At 41.9% G+C, this 27,189-nt stretch overlaps 2 protein-coding genes across 5 annotated transcripts in view; both read right to left on the reverse strand.

Moving 5' to 3' along the window:
- Positions 1-5,057, reverse strand: part of Ctdspl2 (CTD small phosphatase like 2) — an 86,769-nt gene extending 81,712 nt beyond the window's left edge. The window contains exon 1 of one of the 2 annotated variants that reach the window (XM_004660872.2): positions 4,853-5,057. The gene's annotated coding sequence lies outside the window, so the exon portion shown is untranslated. The remainder of the gene's footprint in view (positions 1-4,852) is intronic. The other variant, XM_004660870.3, reaches the window with a different exon arrangement.
- A 10,208-nt stretch (positions 5,058-15,265) lies between these two features.
- The window catches only part of Golm2 (golgi membrane protein 2), a 92,954-nt gene continuing 81,030 nt past the window's right edge, over positions 15,266-27,189 (reverse strand). For all 3 annotated transcript variants that reach the window (XM_045156927.1, XM_045156926.1, XM_045156928.1), the window contains one exon: positions 15,266-16,469. In XM_045156927.1, the coding sequence (XP_045012862.1) occupies positions 16,402-16,469 (68 nt within the window). In that variant the 3' untranslated portion in view covers positions 15,266-16,401. The remainder of the gene's footprint in view (positions 16,470-27,189) is intronic.

Here is a 27,189-nt window from a genome sequence, read left to right on the forward strand (position 1 = left end):
TCCCCCCCTGCCAGGCTCAGGCAACCTTGCCAAAGACAGGGGCAATAAGAATGTAACAGCAGCTGGGTGTGGTGGTGTACACCTTTAATCCTAGCATGTGGGAGGCAGAGGTAGAAGGATCATCATGAGTTCAAGACCAGCCTGGGCTCACTCTACCTCATATATATATATGACAAAGATGGAAAAAGTAGTATTAAACTACCTCAACATGGCATTAAGATACAAAATATGACCCAGCATGATGGTACACGCCTTTAATCCCAGTACTTGAAAGGCAGAAGTAGGAGGATTACCATGAGTGCAAGGCCACCCTGAGACTACAAAGTGAATTCCAGGTCAGCCTGAGATAGAGTAAGACCCTACCTTGAAAAAAGAACAATATATATGAGGAACAGAAGATGGCTTAGCGAGCGGTTGCTTGCAAAGCCTGATGACTAGGGTTCAATTCCTCCAGAAACCACATTAAGCCAGATGCACAAGGTGTGACACAGAAATCTGAAGTTTGTTTGCAGTGGCTAGAGGTGCTAGCATTCTCTCTACTAAACATATAGCTTTTGTTAAGTCAAGTAAATTGGTCCCATTTTTAAACACGATAACTCTAAAAATCCAGCATGACTGCACCTCCAGCTCTTACCCCCTGATCAATTGATCCTAAGAAAGCAGTAAGAAATTCAGCTTAATCCTAAAAGACTACTTCATGTAAGAGCTACATTTTGCCTTGACTTTATGACCTGGACAAAGTCTGCTGAATGAGACTATAATGATGTCTACATCGGCCTGCTTATTATTGAAATTTAATCCTAATATGCTAACAGTTATGTAGTCCTAGAAACTAGGCAGGTGTACAGTGCTAAAGTTATTGAGTTATCAACTGTTACATATCAACTAATATATAATATGTACCATGTTTTAATCCTAATGTTTAATCTTGATTAGTACAGCATAACAACTATAATAAGGCCCCAGATTCAACACCATCAGAAAGCAATGTAGAGGCTGGAGATGGCTTAGCGGCTGAGCACTGGCCTGTGAAGCCTAATGACCCCAGTTCAAGGCTTGATTCCCCAGGACCCACATTAGCCAGATGCACAAGGGGGCACACGCGTCTGGAGTTCGTATGCAGTGGCTAGAGGCCCTGGCATGCCCATTCTCTCTTTCTATCTGCCTCTTTCTCTCTCTGTCACTCTCAAATAAATAAAAATGAATAACAACAACAAAGAAAGCTATGTATGGGGCTAGAGAGATGGCTTAGCAGTTAAGACACTTGCTTATGAAGCCCAAGGACCCAGGTTCAATTACCCAGTACCCCAGAACCCACATAAGCCAGCTGCACAAGGTGGCACATGTGTCTGGGGTTTGTGTGCAGTGGTTAGAGGCCCTGATGCTCCCTTCCCCCCCCCACCCCCAACCCCTTTCTCTCTCTGTCACTCTCAAATCAATAAATAAAATAATAAAAAAAAATAGCAAAAAACTGGGCTGGATCCTGACAGTTCTATTCTAAATGTGACTTGCAATATAAAACTTGAACCAGTTTTTAGTATTGTGTTTACACTGCCACAAAGTGAACAGTAACCATATTTCTTGTATGAACACTTAGAACAGGTTCTTAGATTCTACTTTTTAAAAATCCCGGCACTGGGCTGGAGAGATGGCTTAGTGGTTAAACGCTTGCCTGTGAAGCCTAAGGACACCGGTTAGAGGCTCGGTTCCCCAGGTCCCACGTTAGCCAGATGCACAAGGGGGCGCACGCATCTGGAGTTCGTTTGCAGAGCCTGGAAGCCCTGGCGCGCCCATTCTCTCTCTCTCCCTCTATATGTCTTTCTCTCTGTGTCTGTCGCTCTCAAATAAATAAAATAAAAAATTTTTTTAAAAAAGTTTAATAATAAAAAAAAAAAAATCCCGGCACTGGGGAGGCAGAGGTAGGAGGATCACCGTGAGTTTGAGGTCAGCCTGAGACTTCGTAGTGAATTCCAGGTCAGCCTAGGCTAGAGTGAGAATCTACCTTAAATAAAAAATAAAAATAACAACAGCAACAAAAAATCCCAACCAGGTGTAGTGGTGCATGCCTTTAATTCCAGCACTCAGGAAACAGAGGCAGGAGGACCTCTTGGAGTTTGAGGCCAGTCTGGGACTACATACAGAGTGAGTTACAGATCAGTCTGGGGTAGAGTGAAACCCTGTCTCAAAACAAACAAACAAGGCTGGAGAGATGGCTTAGCGGTTAAATGCTTGCCTGTGAAGCCTAAAGACCCCAGTTCGAGGCTCAGTTCCCCAGGTCCCACGTTAGCCAGATGCACATGGGGGCGCACACGTCTGGAGTTCGTTTGCAGTGGCTGGAAGCCCTGGCTCGCCCATTCTCTCTCTCCCTCTATCTGTCTTTCTCTCTGTCTGTCACTCTCAAATAAATAAATAAAAATTTAAAAAAAAAAAAAAAAAAAAAGAAGCCAGCCATCTGGCTCTCGGCTTCAAAACAAACAGACAAACAAAACTCCCCCTCCAATATTTACAAAGCAAGTAACCAGAGGTATCTTCCTAAAACTCAAAGTGAAACTTTGGGATAAAATGACAGATTAAGCAAGGCATTGTGGCTCATGCATTTAGTCCCAGCACTCAGGAGGTAGAGGTAGGAGGATCACTCTGAGTTTGAGGCCACCCTGAGACTACATAGTGAATCCCAGCACTTGGGAAGCAGAGGTAGGAGGATCACGACGAATTTGAAGTCACCCTGAGACTACAAAGTGAATTCCAGGTCAGCCTGGACTAAAGTGAAACCCCTACCTTGAAAAAAAAAAAAACTGGGCTGGAGAGATGGCTTAGTGGTTAAGCACTTGCCTGTGATGCCTAAGGACCCTGATTTGAGGCTTGATTCCCCAGTAACCACATGAGCCAGATGCACAAGGTAGTACATGCATCTGGAGTTCATTTGCAGTGGCTAGAGGCCCTGGTGCGCACATTCTCTCTGCCTTTCTCTGTCTGTCGCGCTCAAATAAATAAATAAATTTTTTAAGTCTTTCAAAAAAAAAAAAAAAACACACCACACACACAAGGGAGCTGGAGAAATGGCTCAGTGGTTAACGTACTTGCCTATAAAGCCTAACGACCAGGGTTCAATTCCCCAGTATCCACATAAAGATGCACATAGTGGCGCATGCATCTGGAGTTTGTGTGCAGTGGCTAGAGGCCCTGGCATATTCATTTCTGTCTCTTCTTCTCTGCTTGCAAATAAATTTAAAAAAAAAATTTAAAGTATAACAAGCTAGATGTGGTGGCTCATGCCTTTAATCCCAGTACTCAGGAGGCAGAGGTAGGAGGATCGCTGTGAGTTTGAGGCCACCCTGATACTACATAGTGAATTCCCGGTCAACCTGGGCTACAGCAAGACCCTACCTCAAAAACCAAAAAACTAAAACAACAAAAAAGGATGAGTAAAGCTGGCTTTAACTTGTCTCATCCCTGCCTTTACAGGGTTAAGTGCTAGACTACAAACAACATTGTAAAACTGAAGAGATGGCTTAGGGGTTAAGGTGCTTGTCTGAAACCATTAAGACCCACGTTTGATTCCCCAGGACCCATGTAAACCAGATACACAAGGTGGCACGTGCGTCTGGAGTTCGTTTGCAGTGGCTGAAGGCTCTAGAGTCCATTCTCTCCCTCTCTCCCCCAAATAAATAAAAATAAATATTTAAATGTAGCCGGGCATGATGGTGCATGCCTTTAATCCCAGCTCTTGGGAGGCAGACGATTGCCCTGAGTTTGAGGACAGTCTGAGACTGCATAGTGAATTCCATTTCTGCCTGGGCTGCATGGAGACCCTACTTCAGAAAAGAAAAATGTAAAACTTGACATTTGCTGAGTCGGAATATTATGCAATCTGCAAATTATACAGATAAACCTATTATTTGAAGTCATTAATTAGTATGCCCACGTATAGGAGTAATCTTATTACTATTGCCTTACTAGCATTAGATAGAAAAATCTCTGCCTTGGAGGTATCTACTATGTACACTCATGTCAGGATCTTGGAAAAGTTTACCCGCAGTTATCTCTGTAGGTTTCCCTCAGGTACTCTGAATGTACTTAATTTAATTAACATCATTCACACATCCAGCTACCGCTAGGTGAGAAGTAAATAAACACGATTTACTTAGACAATTATTTACCATAGAACTCTGGGCAAGAATGCAAAAGTAAACAATAATATAAACATACTCAAGGGAAGCAAGTCTTAAGTGTAAGATTCACTCTGGAGTGACCACGATGGAATCCAGAGGCCTCCAACATTGGGCTGTTGTTCTTTACTACCACTCTTGATTCCAAAAAGAAGCAGTGTCAGCTCAACATCTTAACAGAACGAAAAACGAACACAAGTTCCTAAAAATCCCTTTGTACAGATTCCCAAAGGACGTTTATAATAAAAGAATAAACCGAGCTAGAGCAACGCCCCCCTAAAAGCTCCCTACTAGAAAAGAGCTAAACACGGAAAAGATTAGATGTGCAAAGGTTATAAAAGACAACCTAACGTAATTAGTCATAGGGACCACAGGGTTGGAGACTCGAAACGTGAGATCGGGGTGGGGGTGGGTAGCAAAGTGAAATCTAACCCCAGAAATCACAACACAGGCCGCAGCCTGAGAGCTAAAGCTGGCGGGAAGTGAGCTCCCTTTCCGTTCCCAAGGGAAAGTCCATGCAGGAGCCGCTCCACGCCGTGGACGTACGAGACGCCAATAGTGCATGCCTACCGACGCGCTGGAGCCGCTCAGGGATCGGCTGGAGAAGGGGAGGAGATCCCGGCAGACGGCCCTGGAAGAGGACTGAGGCTGGGAGCAGCGGCAACGCCGGCACCAAGATTTACCTGAACTGTGACGACAGAGAAGTGTCCTCAGGTTCCGGCGATGGTCTCCACTGCGCAGTAGGTGGTGTCTTTCCTGCTTAAGCCCGCAACAGCAACAGTACTAGCTCCTTTAGCCAGTCGCCATTTCCCGCCTACCGACCTGCTGCACCGCACGGACAGGGACCCGGATGGAAAGCGGCCTCCCCGCGCAGGCGCTTTGACTTCCTGCTCCCCCTCCCGCCACAATTCCGCGAGGTGGGAGGGAAGGAATGCGGGCGGCCTCAACGGTGGGGCGGGGGCGGGGAGGGGAGGGTTGGAAAGAGAAAAACAAGTTTTTACTTCCGCGAAGAGGTTGGAGTTTCGGACTCCCAAAAGAACTCACGAGTTCCAATACCCGACCAAAAAAAAAAAAAATCTTTTTCTTGAACACAGGCCTTTAGGGCTTGAGGGAGTAAAACAAAGCCTATCAGGATATACCAGGGCCTGGGGGATGTTTGTACTTTAGGGGCCCCCGTAGCCGGCTGTGGGGTGGTCGCCGGGGGAGTAGGGAGTAAAACCTCAGTAGTGAAGGAGCCGGGGACGCGCCGAACGGGTTCTCCGCCCGCTGCTAACGGAACTGCCTAGGGCCGAGCGAGGAAGAGAAGCGCGCCCTCGCCCGGAGGAGGGGCTTAGGAACGCGGCGCGCTCCCTGGCTGCTGGGGCTGAACTCGTGGGCGCGATGGGTGGGTGGGTGGAGCCAAGCCGAAGGGGGCGGTACTAACGGCTTGGCGCGCTGGAGGAGGCCGTTTGTGCGGAGCGCTCCCGGAGGCCATGAGGAGGCCAGCGTCGTTCTTTTCCTGGGACTGCGGCGGCCCTCGGATGACCCTTCCAGCTCACTGCCTAGAGAGCATAGCGTCGCTCGTGCCCTTCGTTGCTTGGCGAGGTCGACGGTGACTTGTGCAAGCTGGGAACTCGTGTCTTCCAGACCGGTGGGCCAGCGTCAGCAGTCGACCAGAGCACGGTGACAATTCCTGGAGGCATCCAGTCATAGTGGAATGCCCAAACCCAAACCTAGCGGTTAAGGGAGCATTATGTTTAGAGTAAAACTCCATGCCATTCTCACTCGATTGAGATCTATTGAAAGTAGTATTTAACAGGGAAGCACCAGTAAGTAAACGAGGCGCAAGTAGACACTACTACAGAAGACTTTTAGTAAGCAGGGTGAACTGAGTTGTGAGCTTGCCAGCGAAGATGGGTTCGAGAAGGATTTCATAAGACTTCTAATAAGACAAAAGCCGGGCGTAATGGCGCACGCCTTTAATCTCAGCACTGGTGAGACTGAGGTAGGAGAATCATCGTGAGTTCGAGACCACTCTGAGACTACATGGTGAATTCCAAGTCAGCCTGGGCCAGAGGAAGACCCTATCTCAAGAAACAACAACAACAAAAAGCCGTGCCTGGTGGCGCACGCCTTTAATCCCAGTACCAGGAAGGCAGAGGTAGGAGGATCGCCGTGAGTTCAAAACCATCCTGAGACTAAGTAATGAATTCCAGATCAGCCTGGGCTAGAGAGAAGCCCTACATCAAAAAAAAAAGAAAGAAAGGTCATAAAGGAGTAGTGTTCCTAGATAAAGGATACGCGGAAAACTCCAGTGACAAGATTGTGTTGAGCCACTGTTCCTGGAAAGGAGTATTGATGTCAGGCAAAAAGGATTTGTAGGCCATGTGGTAAGTAAGAGAGGATAGCAGCTGAGGTTAGGAGGTAAACGTGTAGATAAAATCCCTACTAAGTAGAATTGCTTTGTTTTCAAAATGTGGGCTGTCTTGTGAGAAACTGCTTTACTACAGGTCCTGTCAGAGCTCATACTCCATTTACACCCTAAACCTTCCCTGCACAAAAATGGTTTGAATGGCTGGTGTGGTGGTACACACCTTTAATCCTAGCACTCAGTAGGCAGACTTGGAATTGCTATTAGTTTGAGGCCAACCTGGAGCTATAGTGAGTTCCAGTTCAGCCTGGGCCAGAGTAAAAACCTACCTATAAAATAATAACTACAACAAATGGTTTGATCCCAGTATTTGGGAGGCAGAGGTAGGAGGCTTGCTGTGAGTTTGAGGCCAACCTGAGACTACCCGCTAAACCATCTCTCCAACACTGGATGGGGTTTTTGGTGTTGAAAACTATATATATATATATATTTTTTTTTTTTTTAAGCAAGAAAGGGGCTGGAGGGGGGACCAGATTTCAATCTAGCTCAGCATGACCTGGAACTCATTCTGTAGCCTTGTAACCCAGCCTGTCCTCGAACCCACTATGATCCTCCTACTTAAGCTTCTTCAGTCTGGAATTAAAAGCTTTAGCACATGGGATATATTTTTTATAATCATGGAAAATGCTAATAAAATTTTTTTTTTAAAGTTTAGCTACCACACCTGGCTTTTGTATTTAATTTTTGCAGTCCTTTATATATTCTTAATATTAATCACCTGATAATATAGTTGGGAAAGATTTTTTTCCCCATTTCATTGGCTATCACTCTACTCTGGTGATTGTTTTCTTTGCTGTACAAAAGATTTTTAATATAATACCATTTGTCAATCATTAGGATGGTTTCCTGTTCTACTGGAGTCATTTTCAGAAAGTCCTCAGCTATATTTCTATCTACAGTGTTGTACCCATGTTTTCTGTTAGAAGTTTCAAAGTTTTATATCATTAATGTCTTTGATCCATTTTGAGTTGATTTTTTTCCCCCATCTTCTTAATTTCTCATCTCCCCTCCCTGATCCTCCTTCCACTGAGCCTCTTCTTTCCAACTGTCTTCATATCTTTAATTTTTCCCCTCCATCACCACCCATGATGGAATGTTGATGGGCAAAATATTGTACAAGTCTTATGCAAGTAAGAACAGTTGCTGAGAGTTCATGAATGTAATGGCCATGTCTTGTCCAGAAGACAGCATTGCATAGCACTCCTCCCCATGATCTGGTTCTTACATTCTTTTCACTCCCTAGACAAGATTGTATGAACCTTGGGGGTATGATGGAGGTGTCTCATTTGGCACTGATTACTCAACAGTCACTTATAAGCACTTTGATAAGTTTTGAGTCTCCCTACTAGTATTGCCAATTGCAAAAAGAAGATTCTCTAACTGAAAGTGAGAGTAGCACTAATCTATACACATAAACATCTAGAGTGCAATTTAATGAATACAAAATAGCGGTAGTCGTTTCCTCATAGGGCCTATGACTTTAACAGCCATAGGCTACAGACTTGACAAGAATCATGGGGCCTCAGATTCAATCAAAGAGCAGTTACCCCATAATAGTCATTCCACTATTGTACCAGTAGATACATCGTGCCTGCCTGGTCTGTTGTGGAGTCCACCACTGTGTAAGACTATTGATGACTTCTCTTCCAGCATCCTACTTCCATAGTACTTCTAGCACTGTGACATCTAACAGCTGATTACCTGGATTTCTGTGTCCTGCCAACCAAAGTGATGTCTTAAGCAATAGGATCTTACCATCTAATTTGGTGAGCAACAAAAAGCACCAGTGGTAATAAGCTGTCTTATTTTAGAGGCTCCTGGCCAATAACTCTGGGAAGTATCCCTCCTCTGGCACTGGGATTTTCCTTAATAATATATAGTTTATGATGTTGTGGTGATTTTAATCAAACTAAAGCCCTCCCCCTATCTGTGCTGAAAAGTGTTTGCAAACACTTGAGATTATTACTATTTTGGGGTTTTTTGTTTTGTTTTGGTTTTTCAAGGTAGGGTCTCACTCTAGCCTAGGCTAGACCTGGAATTCATGGTGTAGTCTCAGGCTGGCCTCAAACTCACAAAGATCCTCCTACCTCTGCCTCCCAAGTGTGGGATTAAAGGTATGTAGAACTCTTCTTCCTCCTGTGTCCACTTCTTCAGAAGCTTCCTACAGGTGTGCACCACCACAACTAACTATTTTATTTTATTTTATTTATTTTAAAGCAAAGAGAGGAGAGACAGACAGGATAGAATGGGCACTCTGGACACTGCAAATGAACTCCCTTGTGCATCTGGCTTATGTGGGTCCTGGGGAACTGAACCTGGGTCCTTTGGCTTTGCAGGCAAATGCCTTAACCACTAAGCCATCTCTCCAGCCCACAACTAGCTATTTTTATTTATTTATTTATTTATTTATTTATTTATTTATTTATTTATTTGATAGAGAAAGGGAGAGAGAGAATGGGCACGCCAGGGTCTCCAGCCACTGCAAATGAATTCCAAATACTTGTGCCCCCTTGTGCATCTGGCTTATGTGGGTCCTGGGGAATCAAACATGGGTCCTTTGGCTTTGCAGGCAAGCGCCTTAACCACCAAGCCATCCCTCCAGTTTCATAACTAGCTATTTTTAATTAGCTAACAAAGTAGGAATCCATGTAGTGTTTTCATACATCTTTAATTTTGAATAACCCTCCCTCACTCTCTGCTCCATCCTCCTACTCCATTTAAACCTTTCCACCCCTGTACTTTCATGTCACATAAGTGTTTTCTTATTGCCTCCCTTTAAGACCCCCTCGTTCCTGCTCATGGTCCCTTTCAAGTTATCTTTTGGTTCAGCTTGTTGGAGTGGCTCACAGAACTCAGGAAATGCTTTATGTTGACTCATTTATCATAAAAGTTACCTTTTTTTGTTCATTTTTATTTTATTTATTTGAAAGAGAGAGAGAGAAACTCCAGATGCATGCACTGACTTGTGCATTTGACTTAACATGGGGAATTGAGCCTGAGTCCTATGGCTTTGCAAGCAAATGCCTTAACAACTAAGCCACCTCTCCAGCCCATAAAAGTTATCTTGCCAGGTGTGGTTGCACACACCTTTAATTCCAGCACTCTGGAGGCTGAGGAAAGAACTTTCTCCATGAGTTCCAGGTAAGCCTGGGCTAGCGTGAGGTCCTACTTTGAAAGGGCTGACCTTGAATTCACTATGTAGTTTCAGGGTAGCCTCAAACTCAGAGCAATCCTACTACCTCTTCCTCCACAGTGCTGGAATTAAAGGTGTGCACAACCACACCCAGCTTAGTTTCTGTGGTTTTATTTATTTGAGAGAGAGACGTAGAGTGGGTACACAAGGTCCTTTAGCCACTGCAAACAAAACTCCAGACACATGTGCCACCTTGTTCATCTGGCTTTACGAGGGTACTGGGGAATCGAACCTGGGTTCTTTGGCTTTGCAGGCAAGTGCCTTAACCAATAAGCCATCTCCAGCCCTTTTTTGGTTTTTTTAGGTGCTGGGATTAAAGGCCTATGATACCACGTCTGGCCACCCACACAGATTTTTTTAACCTTTTTACTAGGATGCAGAGAGGGCTTAGTGGTTAAGGCACTTGTCTGAAAAGCCTAAAGCCTTAGGTTCAATTCCCCAGTATCCACATAAGCCAGATGCACAAGGTGGCTCTTGCATCTGGAGTTCACTTGCAGTGCCTAGAGGCCCTGATGCACCACCCATTCTTTCTCTCCAATAAGTAAAATATTTTCACACTTGCCTGTGAAGCCTAAGGACCCATGCTCAACTCTCCAGATCCCACAAAAGCCAGACATACAAAAGTGAGGCAAGTGCAAGGTCATACATGTCCACTGGGTGGCACAAGTGTCTGGAGTTCAGTTGCAGCAGCTGAGGCCCTGGCACACCAATTCTGTGTCCCGCTAAAATTTAAAATAAAAAAGAATTGATAAAGATGAACTCAAAAATGATAAATTATGAATTAAGTTTATTTAGGGAGAGCCAGGTTGTGGTGGCACACATCTTTAATCCTGGCTTTGGGGGGTAGAGGTAGGTGACTCACCATGGGTTTGAGGCCATCTTGAGACTACATAGGAAGTTCCAGGTCAGCCTGAGCTACAGTGAGACCTTACCTTGAAAAATCAAAAAAGAAAGTTTATTTAAGGAGAAATGACAAATTAGGAGTTAAGGAAAAATGCTCTCATGTGGAAACACTGCATAGTTTATAAGTCTCATTTAAGAGAAATTGAAGTTTTGGGGGAAAGATGTGGAGGGGAGTGAGACTGAGACTTTCAAGGAAAGATTAGAGCCATAAGCACGTGGAAGGTAGAATTTAGGAGCCTGTGTAGGGAGATGTAAGAGAAATATACATGGCATCTGTCATGTGCTTTCTCCATGGATGAAAGTTAAAAGAATAAGTGGTGGTCAGTTACAAATTTACACAAGAAGCAGGCCTAGAGTTACAAAAACCACTCACATGGTAGATCTGGAGTGTGGGAAATAAGCACATGATTGATTCGGAGACCAGAGGAAAATTGTATGTGTAATTAAAGTGAGACATTACCCTAAACTATATAAAGCAGAGGCAAGCAGAAACATCTCCAGACCAAGAGTATTATGCTCTATGCCTGTGGCCCAAATGAAGAGAAGCAGGCAGGGCCGAGCAGAGCAGAGCGGAGTGAAGCATGGCAGAGCTAGTGACAGGAAGAAGACAGCAGCTTTTATAGGCAAAGGGAAGATACAATTTACAATTGGTTTGTAGATTTGGAGGTTGGATCCCAGAGCCAGCCTATCTAGGTAGCAGGCTAGACCTGATAGCAAGGGGCACTGTAGATCAGTCTCAAACAGACATGAGTTTCATTTCTACCAAGAGATCCTGTCTTGTGCCAGCGCAGGGTGGCATGTGGGGTGGCATGTCCTGGTTCTTCTCACTGGGCCTCAATTTCTAACTGAAACTGCATAAGAACAACTGGCTTTCTCCTAACCACCTTCAAATTTTGAAGACAAGGTAGTGTCAGGCACTGTGAGGTCATGAATATCAAGGTTACTTTGTGTCTGGAAGACAGCATTGTAAGCACTTCCCCCTTCCTTTGATTTTGACTTTCTTTTAGCCACTTCTTCAGCAATGATTCCTGAGCCTTGGAAGTGGTAGGATGTCTCACTACTGAACACGCAACTGTTACTAATTCTCTGCACTAGAGCCACCTGAAAAGAAAAGCTTCTCTAACAAAAAGAGTGGTATTAATATGTGGGCATACAAATAAGTATTTAGAGGCAGTTTGGTGAGCATAATATATACATGCATTTAACCACACAACAGTAGTAATTCATCCGCCTATAACTTATGAGTCCACCTTATTTTTGAGACAGGCTCTCATTGAATTTGGAACTCCTCGAATTGACTAGTTTTCCAGAAAGCCCTAGAGATAGATCATCCTGTCTGCTTCCCTAGTGCTTGAAATGACAGGTGTAGCCAAGGGTTGGTGGCACACACCTTTAATCCCAGCACTGAGGAGACAAAGGATCAAGGCCACTTTGAGGCTAATAAATTCCAGGTCAGCTTGGCTAGAGTGAGACCTACCTAGAAAAAAAAAAAAAGAAAGAAAGAAAACAAGTGCTAAGCTCCATACCTGAAGACACATCCTAAATGCTTGCATAGGGATGCAATTTATTATCTAAGCCATCTCCCCACCCCTTTGACTTCTAATTGTTATGTTTTGAAGCAGGGTCATGCTCTTGCCCAGGCTAACCTGGAATGCACTTCAAAACCCAGGCTGGCCTTAAACTCATGGCAATCCTACTTTAACAATACTAGGGTTATAGATGTGATCCACCATGGCTTGCTTTACTTTTTTCAATTTTTTAAAACATATTTTAATTTTTTAAATTTTTATTAGCATTTTCCATGATTATAAAAAAAAATCCCATGTTAATTCCCCCCACACACACTTTCTCCTTTGAAATTAAAACTTATTTTTATTTATGTGCAAGCAGAGAGAGAATGGGTGTGCTACTGCAAACGAACTCCAGATGCATGTGCCACCCTGGACATCTGACTCTACACGGGTATTGGAGAATTGAACCCGTTGTCAGGCTTCAAAGGCAAGCGCCTTAACCACTAAGCAATCTCTCCAGACCACTTTTTCTAATTTTTGGCACTCAGGAGGCGGAGGTAGGAGAACCTCTGTGAATTTAAGGTCAGCCTGGGATTTGGGATTACATAGTGAATTCCAGGTCTGCCTAGGCTAAAGTGAAGCCCTACCTTGATAAACCAAAATAAATAAATAAGTAATGATAGGGCTGGAAATATGGAATATGGCTCAGCAGTTAAAAGATCTTGCCTGCAAAGCCTGATGGCCCTGGTTGAATTCCTGAGTACCCACACAAAGCCAGATGCTCAAGGTAGTGCATGCATCTAGATTTCAATAGCAGTGACAGGATGCCTTGGCATGCCCATGTTCTCTCAAATATTCTTTTTTCTTTTTATTATTTATTACAAAGGGTAGGGAGAGAATGAACATGAGTATTTAGCTTACATAGGTACTGGGGAATTGAACCTGGGGCGTTAAGACTTCTCAGTCAAGTGCCTTTACCACTAAACCATCTATCCAGCCCTTGTTTTATTATTTATTTAGGGTTTTTGAGGTAAGGTCAGCTCAGGCTGACCTGGATTTCGCTATGTAGTCTCAGGGTGGCCTCAAACATGGTGATCCTCCTACCTCTTCCTCCCAAGTGCTGGGATTAAAGGCCTGTACCACCATGTCTGATTCTTGGCTTTTTTTTTTTTTTTTTTTTTGATAGTTATCACTATGATACGGTCCATGTGCATGAATGACCATCTCCACTTAAGTCTAAGCTCCAGAACAGACCCTGTCCCACCCACTTCCCTTATTGCCTAGAATACGGCTGTGTACACAAAGGCTTTTAGTATTTGAATAAGCTTGCTCTCTAGCAAACACTTCTACTAGTAGAAAGTGTTCTATTTTGTAATTTAGCTTAACTTAAAATGAATGTTAAATTTAGGCAATTCTTAGTGTTAAAATGTAACTATTTACATTTTATAACTTCGTATGTGTCAGAATAAACAACACAGTGAAACAAGTTTGACTTTAATTTATTAGAACCCAGTAAGTGATGATTTTAAAAGCAGAGTTCCCATCAAATTAACACTTAATTCAGGGCAAAAGTACATTAAAAAAAACCTAAATCTTAAGGCAGAAGTAAAACATTATAAAAAACAGCATGTTTAACACAGACTGTATAATGTCAGAATTTTAAGAGATTCACATATTTTTAGCACTAAAATGTTAATATAGTCAGAAATATTATCAACTGGTCCAAGATTTCTCAGTTTATAAAATGTCTAAATTGCTGATTGAAGTTTTTGCTGTGTAAGAACAACCACCACATGACTAAGTGATCATATGATGACAAAGGAACTGAGGCATGTAACTTCATGGTTTTCATCTGTAAAGACTTACATCAGACGTGACATGTTACTGGTATTTTAGATTTATCTCCCCATGCTAATGTCCAAAGTACGTATGTTCTTTTTTAATTTATTTTATTTATTTAGAGTAATAAGGGAGGAAGGGAATGGGTGTGCCAGGGCTTCCAGCTGCTGCAAACAAACTCCAGACACATGCACCACCTTGTGCATCTGGCTTATGTGGGTCCTGGGTTATGAAACCTGGGTCCTTTGGCTTTGCAGGCCAAATCACTAAGCCATCTCTCCAGCCCAGGACATGTGTTCTCTTCAACTGTTTTGCTTTGTTGTTTGAATTTTTTTGCCCAAGGAAGAGTCTCACTCTAGCCCAGTCTGACCTGGTGAGCACTCTGTAGTCCCACCTCTACCTCCTAAGTGCTAGGATTAAAGATGTGTGCCATCATACTTGGTTTTGGTTTTAGTTGTGTTGTTAGTGGTAGTGGTATATTTGTTTGTTTGTTTTTTTATTTTTCGAGGTATGGTTTCAGTCTAGCCCCTGCTAACCTGGAATTCATTATGTAGTCTCAGGCACCCTCAAAAATCATAATGATCCTCCCACCTCTGCTTCCCAATGGCTGGGATTAAAGCATGCACCAGCACCAAACCTGGCTGTTTTTAGTTTTTTGAGTTTCAAGTAGCCCAGACTTACCAGGAACTGGCTATGTAGTCAAGACTGGCCTAGAACTCCTGTTCCTCCTTCCTGTACTTCCTGAGTGCTAGAATTATAACCATGTGTCACTATGTTACATTATTTTATCTCCATTTAAAATTTCTGAATCATATATATTATTATAGACATGATTCCACTGACAATAAAGTATGAATTGTCTGATACAGTAGAAAAGCTAACTTCCATAAATTATTTCACCTTATCCTGGTCATTAAATAATTTTGTCTAAGAAAATAGCAGCCTATTTCTTCTATAAACTTGAATTTTTGTGTATTGTATAGGTGGAGCCGTCTTTGCCTGGTTGGTAGGTCGGTAAGTATTTATGTGTGTGTATATGTATGTGCAATGTTGAGAATCAAAACTAGGCCTTACACATCCTCAGCAAGAACTCTATCAATGAACTATATCCCCATTCCTATATTTCATGTTTATATTCAAATGACAGTAGTCCTTCTGACATGTAGGAGTAAAAACTTTGAATATCCCCTAATATCAAAACTTTTCACTTTTAGGGAGCAAGATTTAAAAGTACTTGAAATCAGAAAGTAAGGATTAGTTTATATATCCTAATGAATTATGTCAAAAAAGACAAAATACATTGAAAATATCTCTATAAGTCTAGCAACTGTAAGGTTGATGGGTTCTTACCTAATGCATTAATTACAAAGATTTCATTTTTATTACAAATCTTTAAGCCATTTTAATAAAACAGCTGTAGACTGCATTGTACTTATTTATCTGCACATGAATTAAAAATGTTAAAATTCCTTATTTAGTAGTTCTGGAAAAGTCTAACCAAATAAAATCATTAAAACTACCAGAAAAAGCTTTGAAATATTGCAGATTCATTTCAAATTAGATTTAGTCCCTTTCAGGATTTGTCATTTAAATGAACTCTGAAAATAAAAAGAATTTTAGCCAGCACTGGCAATAGCTGAACAGCACTGTTATTACTTGAAAAGCTAAAATTTGAAAATACAGTGCCAATCATGCATCCCACAACTTCAAGAACTAAGTAAGGCGTAACATAAATATTGTTATGTCTGTGAAAACTTTCTTAACTTTCATCAGGCATCAGATGAAAGTGAATCTACCAAAATGCATCATTATGTTAAAAAAAAAAAAAAGGAGCAGGGAAGGTAACTCTGTACATGTTGCCCAATGTTCCAGTGTTTGGCATCAGTTTCCCCTCTTTTCTGTCATTATTCTAATATGACTCCTTGAAGAGCATTAAATGAGGGTAGACAGAACATCTGTTGGGCTAACAAGAATATATTAGTGGATAACAATTTTTCAGCTGAATAACTTCTCACCATGGTTATGCTATGTGCAACTTATAATCTGTACAACCACTCTATCCTGCCTTTCTATCTGTAGGGAAAAAATGGGCTTAATAAAATGTGGCATATACATTAGTTTGCTTTAAATGCAAAGATTAATTGTTTTTGGTTCCACTGTGTCATAACCAAAAACATTTCTGCTTTGACAATACAGTATGAAAAAGTTCCCTTATGTACATAGGTACACTTCTTCAATAAAGTTTTTCCCTAAATCTATCACAATGTATCTTTACAACTGATACAACTGATCTTTACAACAAAAGTTAAAGTTGACAAAGTAGAAATTATTCCATTTTTACAGCACTTTTGGTTTTCTGAAGTTTTACTTTAGGCATTAAAGGACATCATTGAAACGTTTTCCATAGTCTGCAGGATCAATCTGAAGGTCTCGTTCTTCATCATCTGTAAAAAAATTATTATGCATTAAGAGTAGTGTTTTCAATTCTTCATGGAAATAGAAAAAAACAATCCAAAAATTCATTTGTAATCACAAAAAAACTCGAATATCTAAAATAATACTGAGCAACAAAAATAAGACTGGTGGTATCACCATACCTGATTTTAACCTATACTACAGAGCCATAATAACAAAAACAGCATGGTACTTGCACAAACACAGACATGTAGATCAGTGGAACAGAATAGAGGACCCAGATGTAAGCCCAAGTAGCTATAGCCACCTGATATTTGATAAAAAAGGCCAAAAATACTCATTGGAGAAAAGACAGCCTCTTCAGCAAATGGTGTTGGGAAAACTGGATATATATCTGCAGAAGGATGAAAATAGATTCTTCTCTCTTGCCATGCACAAGAATTAAGTCCAAATGGATTAAAGACCTTAACATCAGGCCTGAAACTCTGAAACAGCTAGAGGAAAAAGTAGGGGAAACCCTTCAACATATTGGTCTTGGCAAAGACTTTCTGAATACAACCCCAACTGCTCAGGCAAGAAAACCACAGATTAATCACTGGGACCCCATGAAATTACAAAGATTTTACACTGCAAAGGTAACAGTGAAAAAAGCAAACAGGCAACCTACAGAATGGGAAAACACCTTCGCAGCTATATATCTGATAGAGGATTAATATCTAGGATATACAAAGAACTCAAAAAGTTAAGTAATAAGGAATCAAACAAGCCAATCAAAAAAATGGGCTATGGAGCTAAATAGAGCATTCTCAAAGGAAGAAATACGAATGGCATATAAGCATCTAAAAAAATGTTCTACATCACTAGTCATCAGGGAAATGCACATTAAAACTACATTGAGATTCCATCTCACTCCTGTCTGATTGGCCACCATCATGAAAACAAATGATCATCAATGTTGGCGGGGATGTGGAAAAAAGAGGAACCCTTCTACACTGCTGGTGGGAATGCAATCTGGTCCAGCCATTGTGGAAATCAGTGTGGAGGTTCCTAAAACAGCTAAAGATTGATCTACCATATGACCCAGCTATAGCACTCCTAGGCATACATATATCCTAAGGACTCATCTCATTTCCTTAGAAATACGTGCTCAACCATGTTTATTGCTGCTCAATTTATAATAGCTGGGAAATGGAACCAGCCTAGATGTCCCTCAACTGATGAGTGGATAATGAAGATGTGGCACATTTATACAATGGAGTTCTACTCAGCAGTAAAGAAAAATGAAGTTATGAAATTTGCCAAAAAATGGATGGACCTAGAAAGGATTATACTAAGTGAGGTAACCCAGGCCCAGAAAGCCAAGCGCCACATGTTCTCTCTCATATGTGGATCCTAGCTACAGATGATTGGGCTTTTGCGTGTGAATGAAAATACTTAGTAGCAGAGGCCAGTAAGTTAAAAAGGAGACATAAAGGGAAGAGAAAGGAAGGGAGGAGGGTACTTAATAGGTTGATATTGTATATATGTAAGTACAATGATTGAGATGGGGAGGTAATATGATGGAGAATGGAATTTCAAAGGGGAAAGTGGGGGGGGGATTACCATGGGATATTTTTTTATAATCATGGAAAATGTTAATAAAAATTTAAAAGAAAAGAAAAAAAAAAGAATAGTGTTTTCATAATCACTGAAAAAATCCAGCTTCAAAATGTCTCAAACTTTTTTGGCATTAACCTTTTTCTTTTGCTATTACCTACTACAAACTGCTTTATTTCTTAGTTGGTTGGCTAAAGAGCTAAAAGTCTATACTTATTTTACAAGATTACTTGATTTTAATGATAAATCAGCCAGATATGGTGCCTCACACCAGTAGTCAAGAGACTGAAACTGGAGTATCAGCTTAGGTTACATAGTTTGAGGCCAACCTGGATTATATGAGGGTTTTGCCTCAAAAATAAGCAAAAATCAGGCACAGTGGGCAATAGGAAGATCAAGAATTCTAGGCCAACCCAAAACTACAGAGTGAGTTCAAGGTCAGCCTTGGCTAGGACACTCTACCTCGAAAAACAAAAAATAGCTAGGCCTGGTGGCACACACCTTTGATCCCAGCACTCGGGAGGCAGAGGTTGGAGGATTACCATGAGTTCAAGACCACCCTGAGACTACATAGTTAATCCTAAATCAGCCTGGGCCAGAGTGAGATCCTACCTCGAAAAAAATAAAAACAAAAAACAAGGCTGGAGAGATGGCTCAGCTCTTAAGTGTGCTTCCTAAGCATGCATAAAAGGCTTTAAAAGAGCATAAAACCAAGTTTGGATTTCTAGACCCCACATGAGCAACTTGGTCTGGCCACACACACCTCTAACCCCAGTTCCATAGGGGAGCAAGCAGAGACCTGGGAACTGGCAGGATCTCTAGTAAATACCACAAAGCCCCAGGATTAGTAACTGGTTCAAACAAGAACAAGCAGAAGAGCAATGCAGCCAGACCCCAAGTATACACTCAACTTTATGCTCTAGCCACCACAGGCAAATGCTACAAAGTATATATACATGTGCACACTCCCCCACACACACACTATATACACACAAGCAAAAACACAAACTTATGATAGCCAGGTGTGGTGGTACATGCCTTTACTGTAAGTTCAAGGCTATCCTGAAACTACATAGTGAATTCCAGGTTAGTGTGGACTAGAGCAAGACCCTACATTGGAAAACCAAAAAAAAAAAAAAAAAAAAGACCTTATGATAACTATGTAGCAGCAGATAAATGGATCTAGTAACCCATAACATTGAATAGCCAATCCTTTTGCATGTATAATTTCTAAATAGGTTGAGATTTATATATATAAGGGTTAGGCCTTAATGCTGTGGTGGAAACATTTCTATGTATAGTTTCATGCCTTGAAAAACCAGTTATCTAAAGGCTGGAGAGATGACTCAGCAGTTAAGGTCACAACTTGCTTGCAAATCCTATCAGGCAGGGTTCTTTTCACTAGCACCTACATAAAGACAGATGCAAAAAGTGGCACATGCATCTGACATTCCTTTGCAGCAGCAAGAGACTCTGGTGTGCTCTTTTATAAAAACACACATAAACATTTTTTTAACAAACCAGTATCTTTGATAGGTGTGGGAATGTACACATATAATCCAAGCACTCCAGAGGCAGAAGCAAAGATCAGGAGTTTAAAATCATCCTCAGCTACAAAGTTTGAGGCCACCCTGAGCTCCATGAGAGCCTCTCAAAATATAACCACCAGATGTCTGGAGAGGTGGCTCAGAAGTTAAAAGTGCTTGTCTGCAAAGCCTGCCAGACAGGGTTCAATTCCCCAGCAGCCCACATGTAGCTGGACAGGCATTCATTTGTAGCAGAGTACATCCTCCCACCCTCACAATCGTAGGTGCAATGAAAAGTGAAAAGCACTTGCTTGCAAAAACTAACCATCAGTATCTTTCTAATTATAAATGTAACACATACTGGTAACAAAAGTATTACAAGCCAGGTGTGGTGGTGCACACACTGAATCCCAGCACTTGGGAAGCTGAAGTAGAACAATCACTTTGAGTTCAAAACCAGCCTGGGCTACAGAGTGAGTTGCAGGTCAACTTGGGCTGCAGTGAGACCCTGACACAAAACAGAGCAAAACCAGATAGATCCTTAAAGGTTCTTAGGCAGTGTATGGACTGATTCCAGACAGTGCTTTGGACACTGGTTTGGCTGCTGCCTCCTTTCTAGTGGTAGACACCTGGTTGCTATCAGTTTGTCAACAGCCATCCTTCTTTTGTAATTCTTCCTGCAAAAGTACACATTTGAAAATAATTGAACTTAGCCGGGTGCGGTGGCACACGCCTTTAATCCCAGCACTCAGGAGGCAGAGGTAGGATTGCCATGAGTTCAAGGCCACCCTGAGATGACAAGAGTTAATTCCAGGTCAGCCTGGACCAGAGTGAGACCCTACCTCAAAAAACCAAAACAATAATAATAATAATAATAATTGAACTGTGTTAGAATGAGAATTAATAGTATTATAGGGCTGCAGAGATGGCTTAGCTGTTAAGGCACTTGCCAGCAAAGCCAAAGGACCTAGGTTCAATTCTCCAGGACCCACATAAGCCAGATGCACAAGGTGGTGCAAGCAGCTGGAGTTCATTTGCAGTGGCTGAAGGGACTATAGCACCCATTTTAGCCACACATGGTGACTAATACCTTTAATCCCAGCACTTGGGAGGCAGGGGTAGGAGGATCACTGAGTTCCAGGTAAGCCTAAGACTGTAGTGAATTCCAGGTCAGCCTGGGCTAGAGAGACATGCTACCTTGAAAAACCAAAAAAGACAGAAGGAAAAAACAAAGTATTTTAATTAGTCTGAGTGTTGGAGCATATGTTCAGTATGTTACCCTCCCTCCCGGTTTGCTTTTCTGGTGTTAAGGATAGAACCCCAAAGTCTTGTTTATTTTAGTGTGTGTGTGTGCGCGCGCGCGCCAAGGCTGCCTTCTGCTGCAAATGAACATCAGAATGTTGCAACACTTTGTGTATCCAGTTTAGGTGAGTGGCTTAACAGTGGAACCTAGGCTGGCAGGCTTTAAAAGCAAGCCCCTTTAAGTGCTGAGCCATCTTCCAACACACAAACCCAGGGCCTTGAACATGCTTAGTGGGCACTCTTATCACTGAGATATATCTCCAGCCCTCTATTTACTTTTTATTTTGAGACAGAATCTCATTAAGTTGTCCAGGCTGGCTTTAACTTGCAATTCTTCTCCCTTAGCCTCAAGAACAGCTAGGATTAAAGGCCTGTGCCATAAGACCCAACTTAATGATCACACATCTTTTGTTTAAATTTTTATTAGCATTTTCCATGATTATAAAAAAATATCCCATGGTAATTCCCTCCCCCCCCCACACACACTTTCCCTTTTGAAATTCCATCCTCCATCATATTACCTCCCCATCACAATCATTGTACTTACAAATATACAATATCTTTTTGGTTGTTTTTGAAGTTGGGACTCAATCTAGCACAGGCTAACCTGGAACTAACTGTAGTTAACTAACTCACAGCAATCCTGGTACCTCTGCCTCCTGAGTGCTGGGAATAAAGACACCACCATGCCCTGCTATGAACACATATATTTAACAGTATGATCTTGAATTTGCTACAATATACACAATGGTTGAAGTTACAGCTATATTCACATTTATATTTTGTATACAGGCCTATCAATTTATGAAAGATTATACTTCCAAAAAAGTTATCCATGGGCTGGAGAAGTGGCTTAGCAGTCAAGGAGCTTGCCTGCAAAGCCTAAGGACCCAGGTTCGATTCCCCAGTACTCATGTGAAGGCGTATGCACAAAGTGGTGCATGCATATGGAGTTCACTTGTAGTGGCTAGAAGCACTGATAATGCCTCTCCCTGCTTACAAATAAATGTATTTATTTAAAAATTTTTAAAGACAAGCTGTCCATGTTTCATTCATTCATTCATTCATTCATTTATTTATTTATTTTTGAGGTAGTGTCTCACTCTAGCCCAGGCTAACCTGGAACTCACTTTGTAGTCCCAGGCCAACCTCATAGTGATCTTCCTATCTCAGCCCCACTAGTGCTGGGATTAAAGGCATGCGCCACTATGCCTGGCTATCCATGGTTTTAAGAGGAAAAAAAACCACAAGCACTCTCCCAAAATGATCTCCTGAGAATCTAAGTTATGTACCTCTCAGCTTTCTCATGGGCAGGAGCTCTTCACAATCTCTCTTTCTCAATCTAATAAAGTCTCTCTAAATGAAAAATAAAAAAACTTACATTACGAACTTTATGACTATAAACATCTTTCAAGTGTAGTAATTAAATGAAGACAATCACTGTGGAGCAATGGAAAGTTTTTAGAAATTTAACCCAAATTTACTGAAGAAAAAATGTTGCTTTCTGGATTTATTTTTTATTTATTTGAGAGAGAAAAAGAGGCAGAGAGAGAATGTGTGCACTATGGCCACTAACTACTACAAAGAACCTCAGATGCATACGCCACTTTGTGCTTTTGGCTTTTTGTGGGTACTGGAGAATTGAACGTGGGTCCTTTGGCTTTGTACACAAGCACCTTAGGCACTAAGCCATTCCTCCAAGCCTTATCTGGAGTTTTACATGAATAAATATAGAGAGAATAAAAGCAAAGATCTAGGGGTAGAAAAACCTGAAATTTGCTCCTGGCTCAGGTACTAAAACACAGTCTAGTTCCTAAACTTCTTAGAAATATAATTACCTTCTCAGCACAAAAAGGACAGGAATGCCATGCCATGGCATTGTGGATCACTATGAGTTTGAAGACAACCTGGGATACATAGTAAGATCCAGGTCAGGCTGACCTAGATGGGCAACAGTAGGAATATGCCTCCAAAAAAACAAGAAAGAAAAATAGTAAATTTTTCTACTGCAAAATAAAATAATGTATATAATAGCAGTTTTATTTTTTAAATATTTTATTTATTTATTTGCAAGGAGAGAAAGAGAAAGAATGAGCATGACAGGGCCTCTAGCTACTGCAAACAAACTCCAAGTACATTGACCACTTAATACATCTGGTTTTATGTAGGTACTGGGGATTCCCAGGTCATTAGGCTTTGCAGACAAAAGCCTTTCCACTAACCCATCTCTCCAGCCCAACCTCAGCTTTATTTTGCAAAATAAGTAAACAGGACTAGAGAGATGGCTCAGCAGTTAAGGCACTTGTGTGCAAAGCCTAACGACCTAGTTTTTAATTCTCCAGCACCCAAAATGGTACATGCATCTGGAGTTTGTCTGCAGTGGATAGAGGCCCTGGTGTGCCCATTCTCTGTGTGTCTCTCTCTGCTAGCAAATAAATAAAAATATTTTTTAAAATAATAAACCTGAGCTGGACAGATGGCTTAGTGGTTAAGGCACTTGCATTCCTTAAGTCCAAAGGACTGAGGTTCAATTCCCTAGTCCCCATGTAAAGCCAGATGAACAAAGTGGTACACACATCTGGAGTTCGTTTGCAGTGGCTAGAGGCCCTGGCACAACAACTGTCTACTTGCCTCTTTCTCTCTAAATAAATATTAGGGGAGCGGGGAACCATATTCTCTAGCAATTGTGTGTGCTTTGCTAAGGACTGAACTGCAAGGTGACACACGCTAGGTAAGCACTCTATTCATGAGCTATAGTCCCAGTCCTCCTTATGTTTGCATGGGCACATATGTGAGACGAGAGGACAAGCTTGGAAATTTGTCCTCAATTTCCACCTTGTTTGAGACAGAACCTTTGGTTCACCACTGTTGACCAAATGTGCTGTGAACTGCTTGTCTCTATTGGGACACTTGGATTACAGATGCCTGCGCTACAGCATTCTGCTTTCAATTATTTACTTATTATTTATTTGAGAGAGGTGTATATTGCCATGCTAGAACTTAGGCTGTGTATGTATGTATGTATGTATGTATGTATGTATGTATCAATCAATCAATCAATCAAGGACTCTTGCTGCCACAAATGAATGCTTATCTGGCTTTAAGTGGGTGGCTGGGGAACTGAACCTGGGGCAGCAGGCCTTGCCAGCAAGCACCTTTAACTACTGAGCCATCTTCCCAGACGAAGTTCTGCTTTTTATGTGGATTCTGGGAGTTCAAACTCAGGTACAGATGCTTGCATGGCAAGTGCTTTATCTACTGAGCCATCTCCTCAGCCCCTTCCTTTTTGAGACAGTGTCTTATGTAGTCTACATTAGCCTTAACCTCCCTATGTAGCTGAGGATGACTTTGAACTTCTGATCCTCCTGCATTTGCATCCTTAGTGTTGGGATTACAACCAAGTATGCTACTATACCCAGTTTCCTTAGTCCCACTTTAGCACTATTTATTTATTTATTTATTTATTTATTTATTTTGGCTTTGTGTATCTATGGTGTGGCACTGCTCATACACTTGCCTATACTAGGAGACACTTGCTTACAATGGGGGAGTGGGACTCTGGGTGTCCTGCTCCATCGCTCTTACACCTGGTCTTTGTTCTTTTTGTTTTATTTTGATTTTTTAATTCATTCTGTAGTCTTAGGCTAGCCTTGAACTCATAGTGATCCTCCTACCTCTGCCTCCGGAGTGCTGGGATTAAAGGTGTGCACCACAATGCCTGGCTTGGACTTCCTTTTGAGCAAAAGTCTCTTTACTGATTCCAGACCTTCAATGGTTCAATTCTTTGGTCTCTGCTCCCCTAGAGGACTGGTTTATACGTGGGCATAGTGACGCCCAGCTATTTCCATGGGATCTGGACATTCAAACTGTGGTGGTCTCAGCCCCCCTCATGCCCTGCACAGGAAGTACACCTAACTGCACAGCCATCAATCCAGACCAGAAAAAATAATAATTGGCAGACCAGCAAAATTTTAATATGTTTACAGATTGTTTTTTTCAGATTTTTATTAGACCTTTTGATTAGTGCAGTAATTTTTTTTTTTTTAAGTAGGGTCTCACTCTAGCCCAGGCTAACCTGGAATTCACTATGGAGTCTCAGGTTGGCCTTGAACTCACAGTGGTCCTCATACCTCTGCCTCCTGAGTACTGGGTTTAAAGGCACATGCCACCACTGCCAGAAGTAAGATATATGTATATATTTTATTTATTTATTTTGGGGGGGGGCAGAGAGAGAGAGAATGGGAGCGCCAGGGCCTTCAGCCACTGCAAATGAACTCCAGACACATGCGCCACCTTGTGCATTTGGCTAATGTGGATCCTGAGGAATTGAACCTGGGTCCTTTGGCTTTTCTGGCAAATGCCTTAAGCACTAAGCCATCCCTCCATCCCAAGGTATTTTTTGCATTAACTGGAGTTCATTTTCAGTGCTGCTATTCTACCCTAAATTCAAGCTTATATCAGATAACAATCTCTTAACATTCATCTATGAAGTATTAAAAATTTACCAGAGGGCTACATAGATGGCTTAGCAGTTAAGGCATTTGCCTGCAAAGCCAAAGGTCCCAGGCTTGATTCCCCAGTACCACATAGCCAGATGCATATGGTCATACATGCATCTGGAGTTCATTTACAGTGGCTAAAGGCCCTGACGCACCCATTTGCTCTCTCTCTCCTCTCTTTCCCTCCCTCACCTTCTCTCTGACTCTTTCTCTCAAATAAATAAATAAAATATATTTTTTAAAAATATTACCAGACCCTGCCAGGCATGGTGGCACACACCTTTAATCCCAGCACTAGGAGGATTGCTGAGAGTTCAAGGCCAGCCTGAGAGTACAGAGTGAGATCCAGCTTAGCCTCAGCTAGAGTGAGATGCTACCTCAAAAAAAAACCAGACCAGCTGGGTGAGGTGGTGTATGCCTTTAATCCCAGCACTTGGGAGGCAGAAGTAGAAGGATTGCCATGAGTTTGAGGCCACCCTGAGACTACAAAGTAAATTCCAGGTCAACCTGGGCTAGAGTAAGACCCTACCTAAAAAAGAAAGAGCCAGGTGTAGTGGCACACACCTTTATCCCAGCACTCGGCAGCACTCGGGAGGCACTTAATCCCACTTAATCCCAGCACTCCGGAGGCAGAGGTAGGAGGATCACCACAAATTCAAGGCCACCCTGAGGCTACATAGTGAATTCCAGGTCAGCCTGAGCTACAGTGAGACCCTACCTCAAAAAAACGAAAGAAAGAAAGAAAAGAACAGGGTGTGGTCACACATGCCTTTAATCCCAGCACTCGGGAGGCAGAGGTAGGAGGATCACCATGAGTTCAAGGTCACCCTAAGACTACATAGTGAATTCGAGGTTAGCATAGGCTAGAGAGTAAAACCCTCCCTCGACAAACCAAAAAGATAAAACAATAATGAAAAAGTCATAAAATGGATGTGGCAGCTCATTCCTATAGTCCAAAGATTTGGGAAACTAAAAAAGTAGAATCACCGAGAGTTCCAGGCCAGCCTAGACTAGAGTAAGACCTTGCCTCAAAAAGCCAAAATTAAATTGAGGGACTCAGGAGATGTATCAACTGTTAAAGACATATGCTTGCAAAAGCCTGAAGACCTGCGTTCAACTCCTCCATACCAACATAAAGCCAGATGCACAAAGTGGGGTATACATGTGGAGTTTGTTTGCAGCAGCAAGAGGCTCTGTTGTGCCTATAATTTCAATATCTCTTCTTCCCTCCCTCCCTCCCTCCCTCCCTCTTTCTCCTCATAAATAAACATATTTAACAAGGACATTAGCTAGATGTGGTAGCTCACTCAGGAGGCAATTGGGGGGATCACTATCTGACTTCAAGGCCAGCCTGAGACTACATCAGCCTGGGTTACAGCAAGACCCTACCTTGAAAAACCAAAGTAATAATAATAAAAACTGAAATTCTGTGATAAAATCAACAGTTTTAAGACAGCTGAAAAAAAGTCATTTGTTCAACAGTGAAAACAGTGGACAGCAGAAGCCTCAAATAGTTTGCCCAGACAGGCCAAATGACTGAACGAATGCAATAGTGGCATATCTGCTCTGGGGGAAAACAACTGCTCTCTAATTGGACTGAAGGCCCACTCTATGAAAGGGAATACTTGCCTGGTCCTGAAAACCTAATCAAAAGCCTATGGCAGGGGAGATCATGAGCATTAGTGGTATAGAGCCTGCTCTTGTCTGGATCAATGCATAGATTACTCACCAAATTACCCTGAAAGCACTACACTTAATGTTCATACTCATATATTAATGCTACTCTCACGTCTGGTTACAGAAGCTTCTCTTTTCAGATGACGACG

The sequence above is a fragment of the Jaculus jaculus genome, chromosome 8 (genome assembly GCF_020740685.1).
Source record: "Jaculus jaculus isolate mJacJac1 chromosome 8, mJacJac1.mat.Y.cur, whole genome shotgun sequence".
Classification (NCBI taxonomy): Eukaryota; Metazoa; Chordata; class Mammalia; order Rodentia; family Dipodidae; genus Jaculus; species Jaculus jaculus.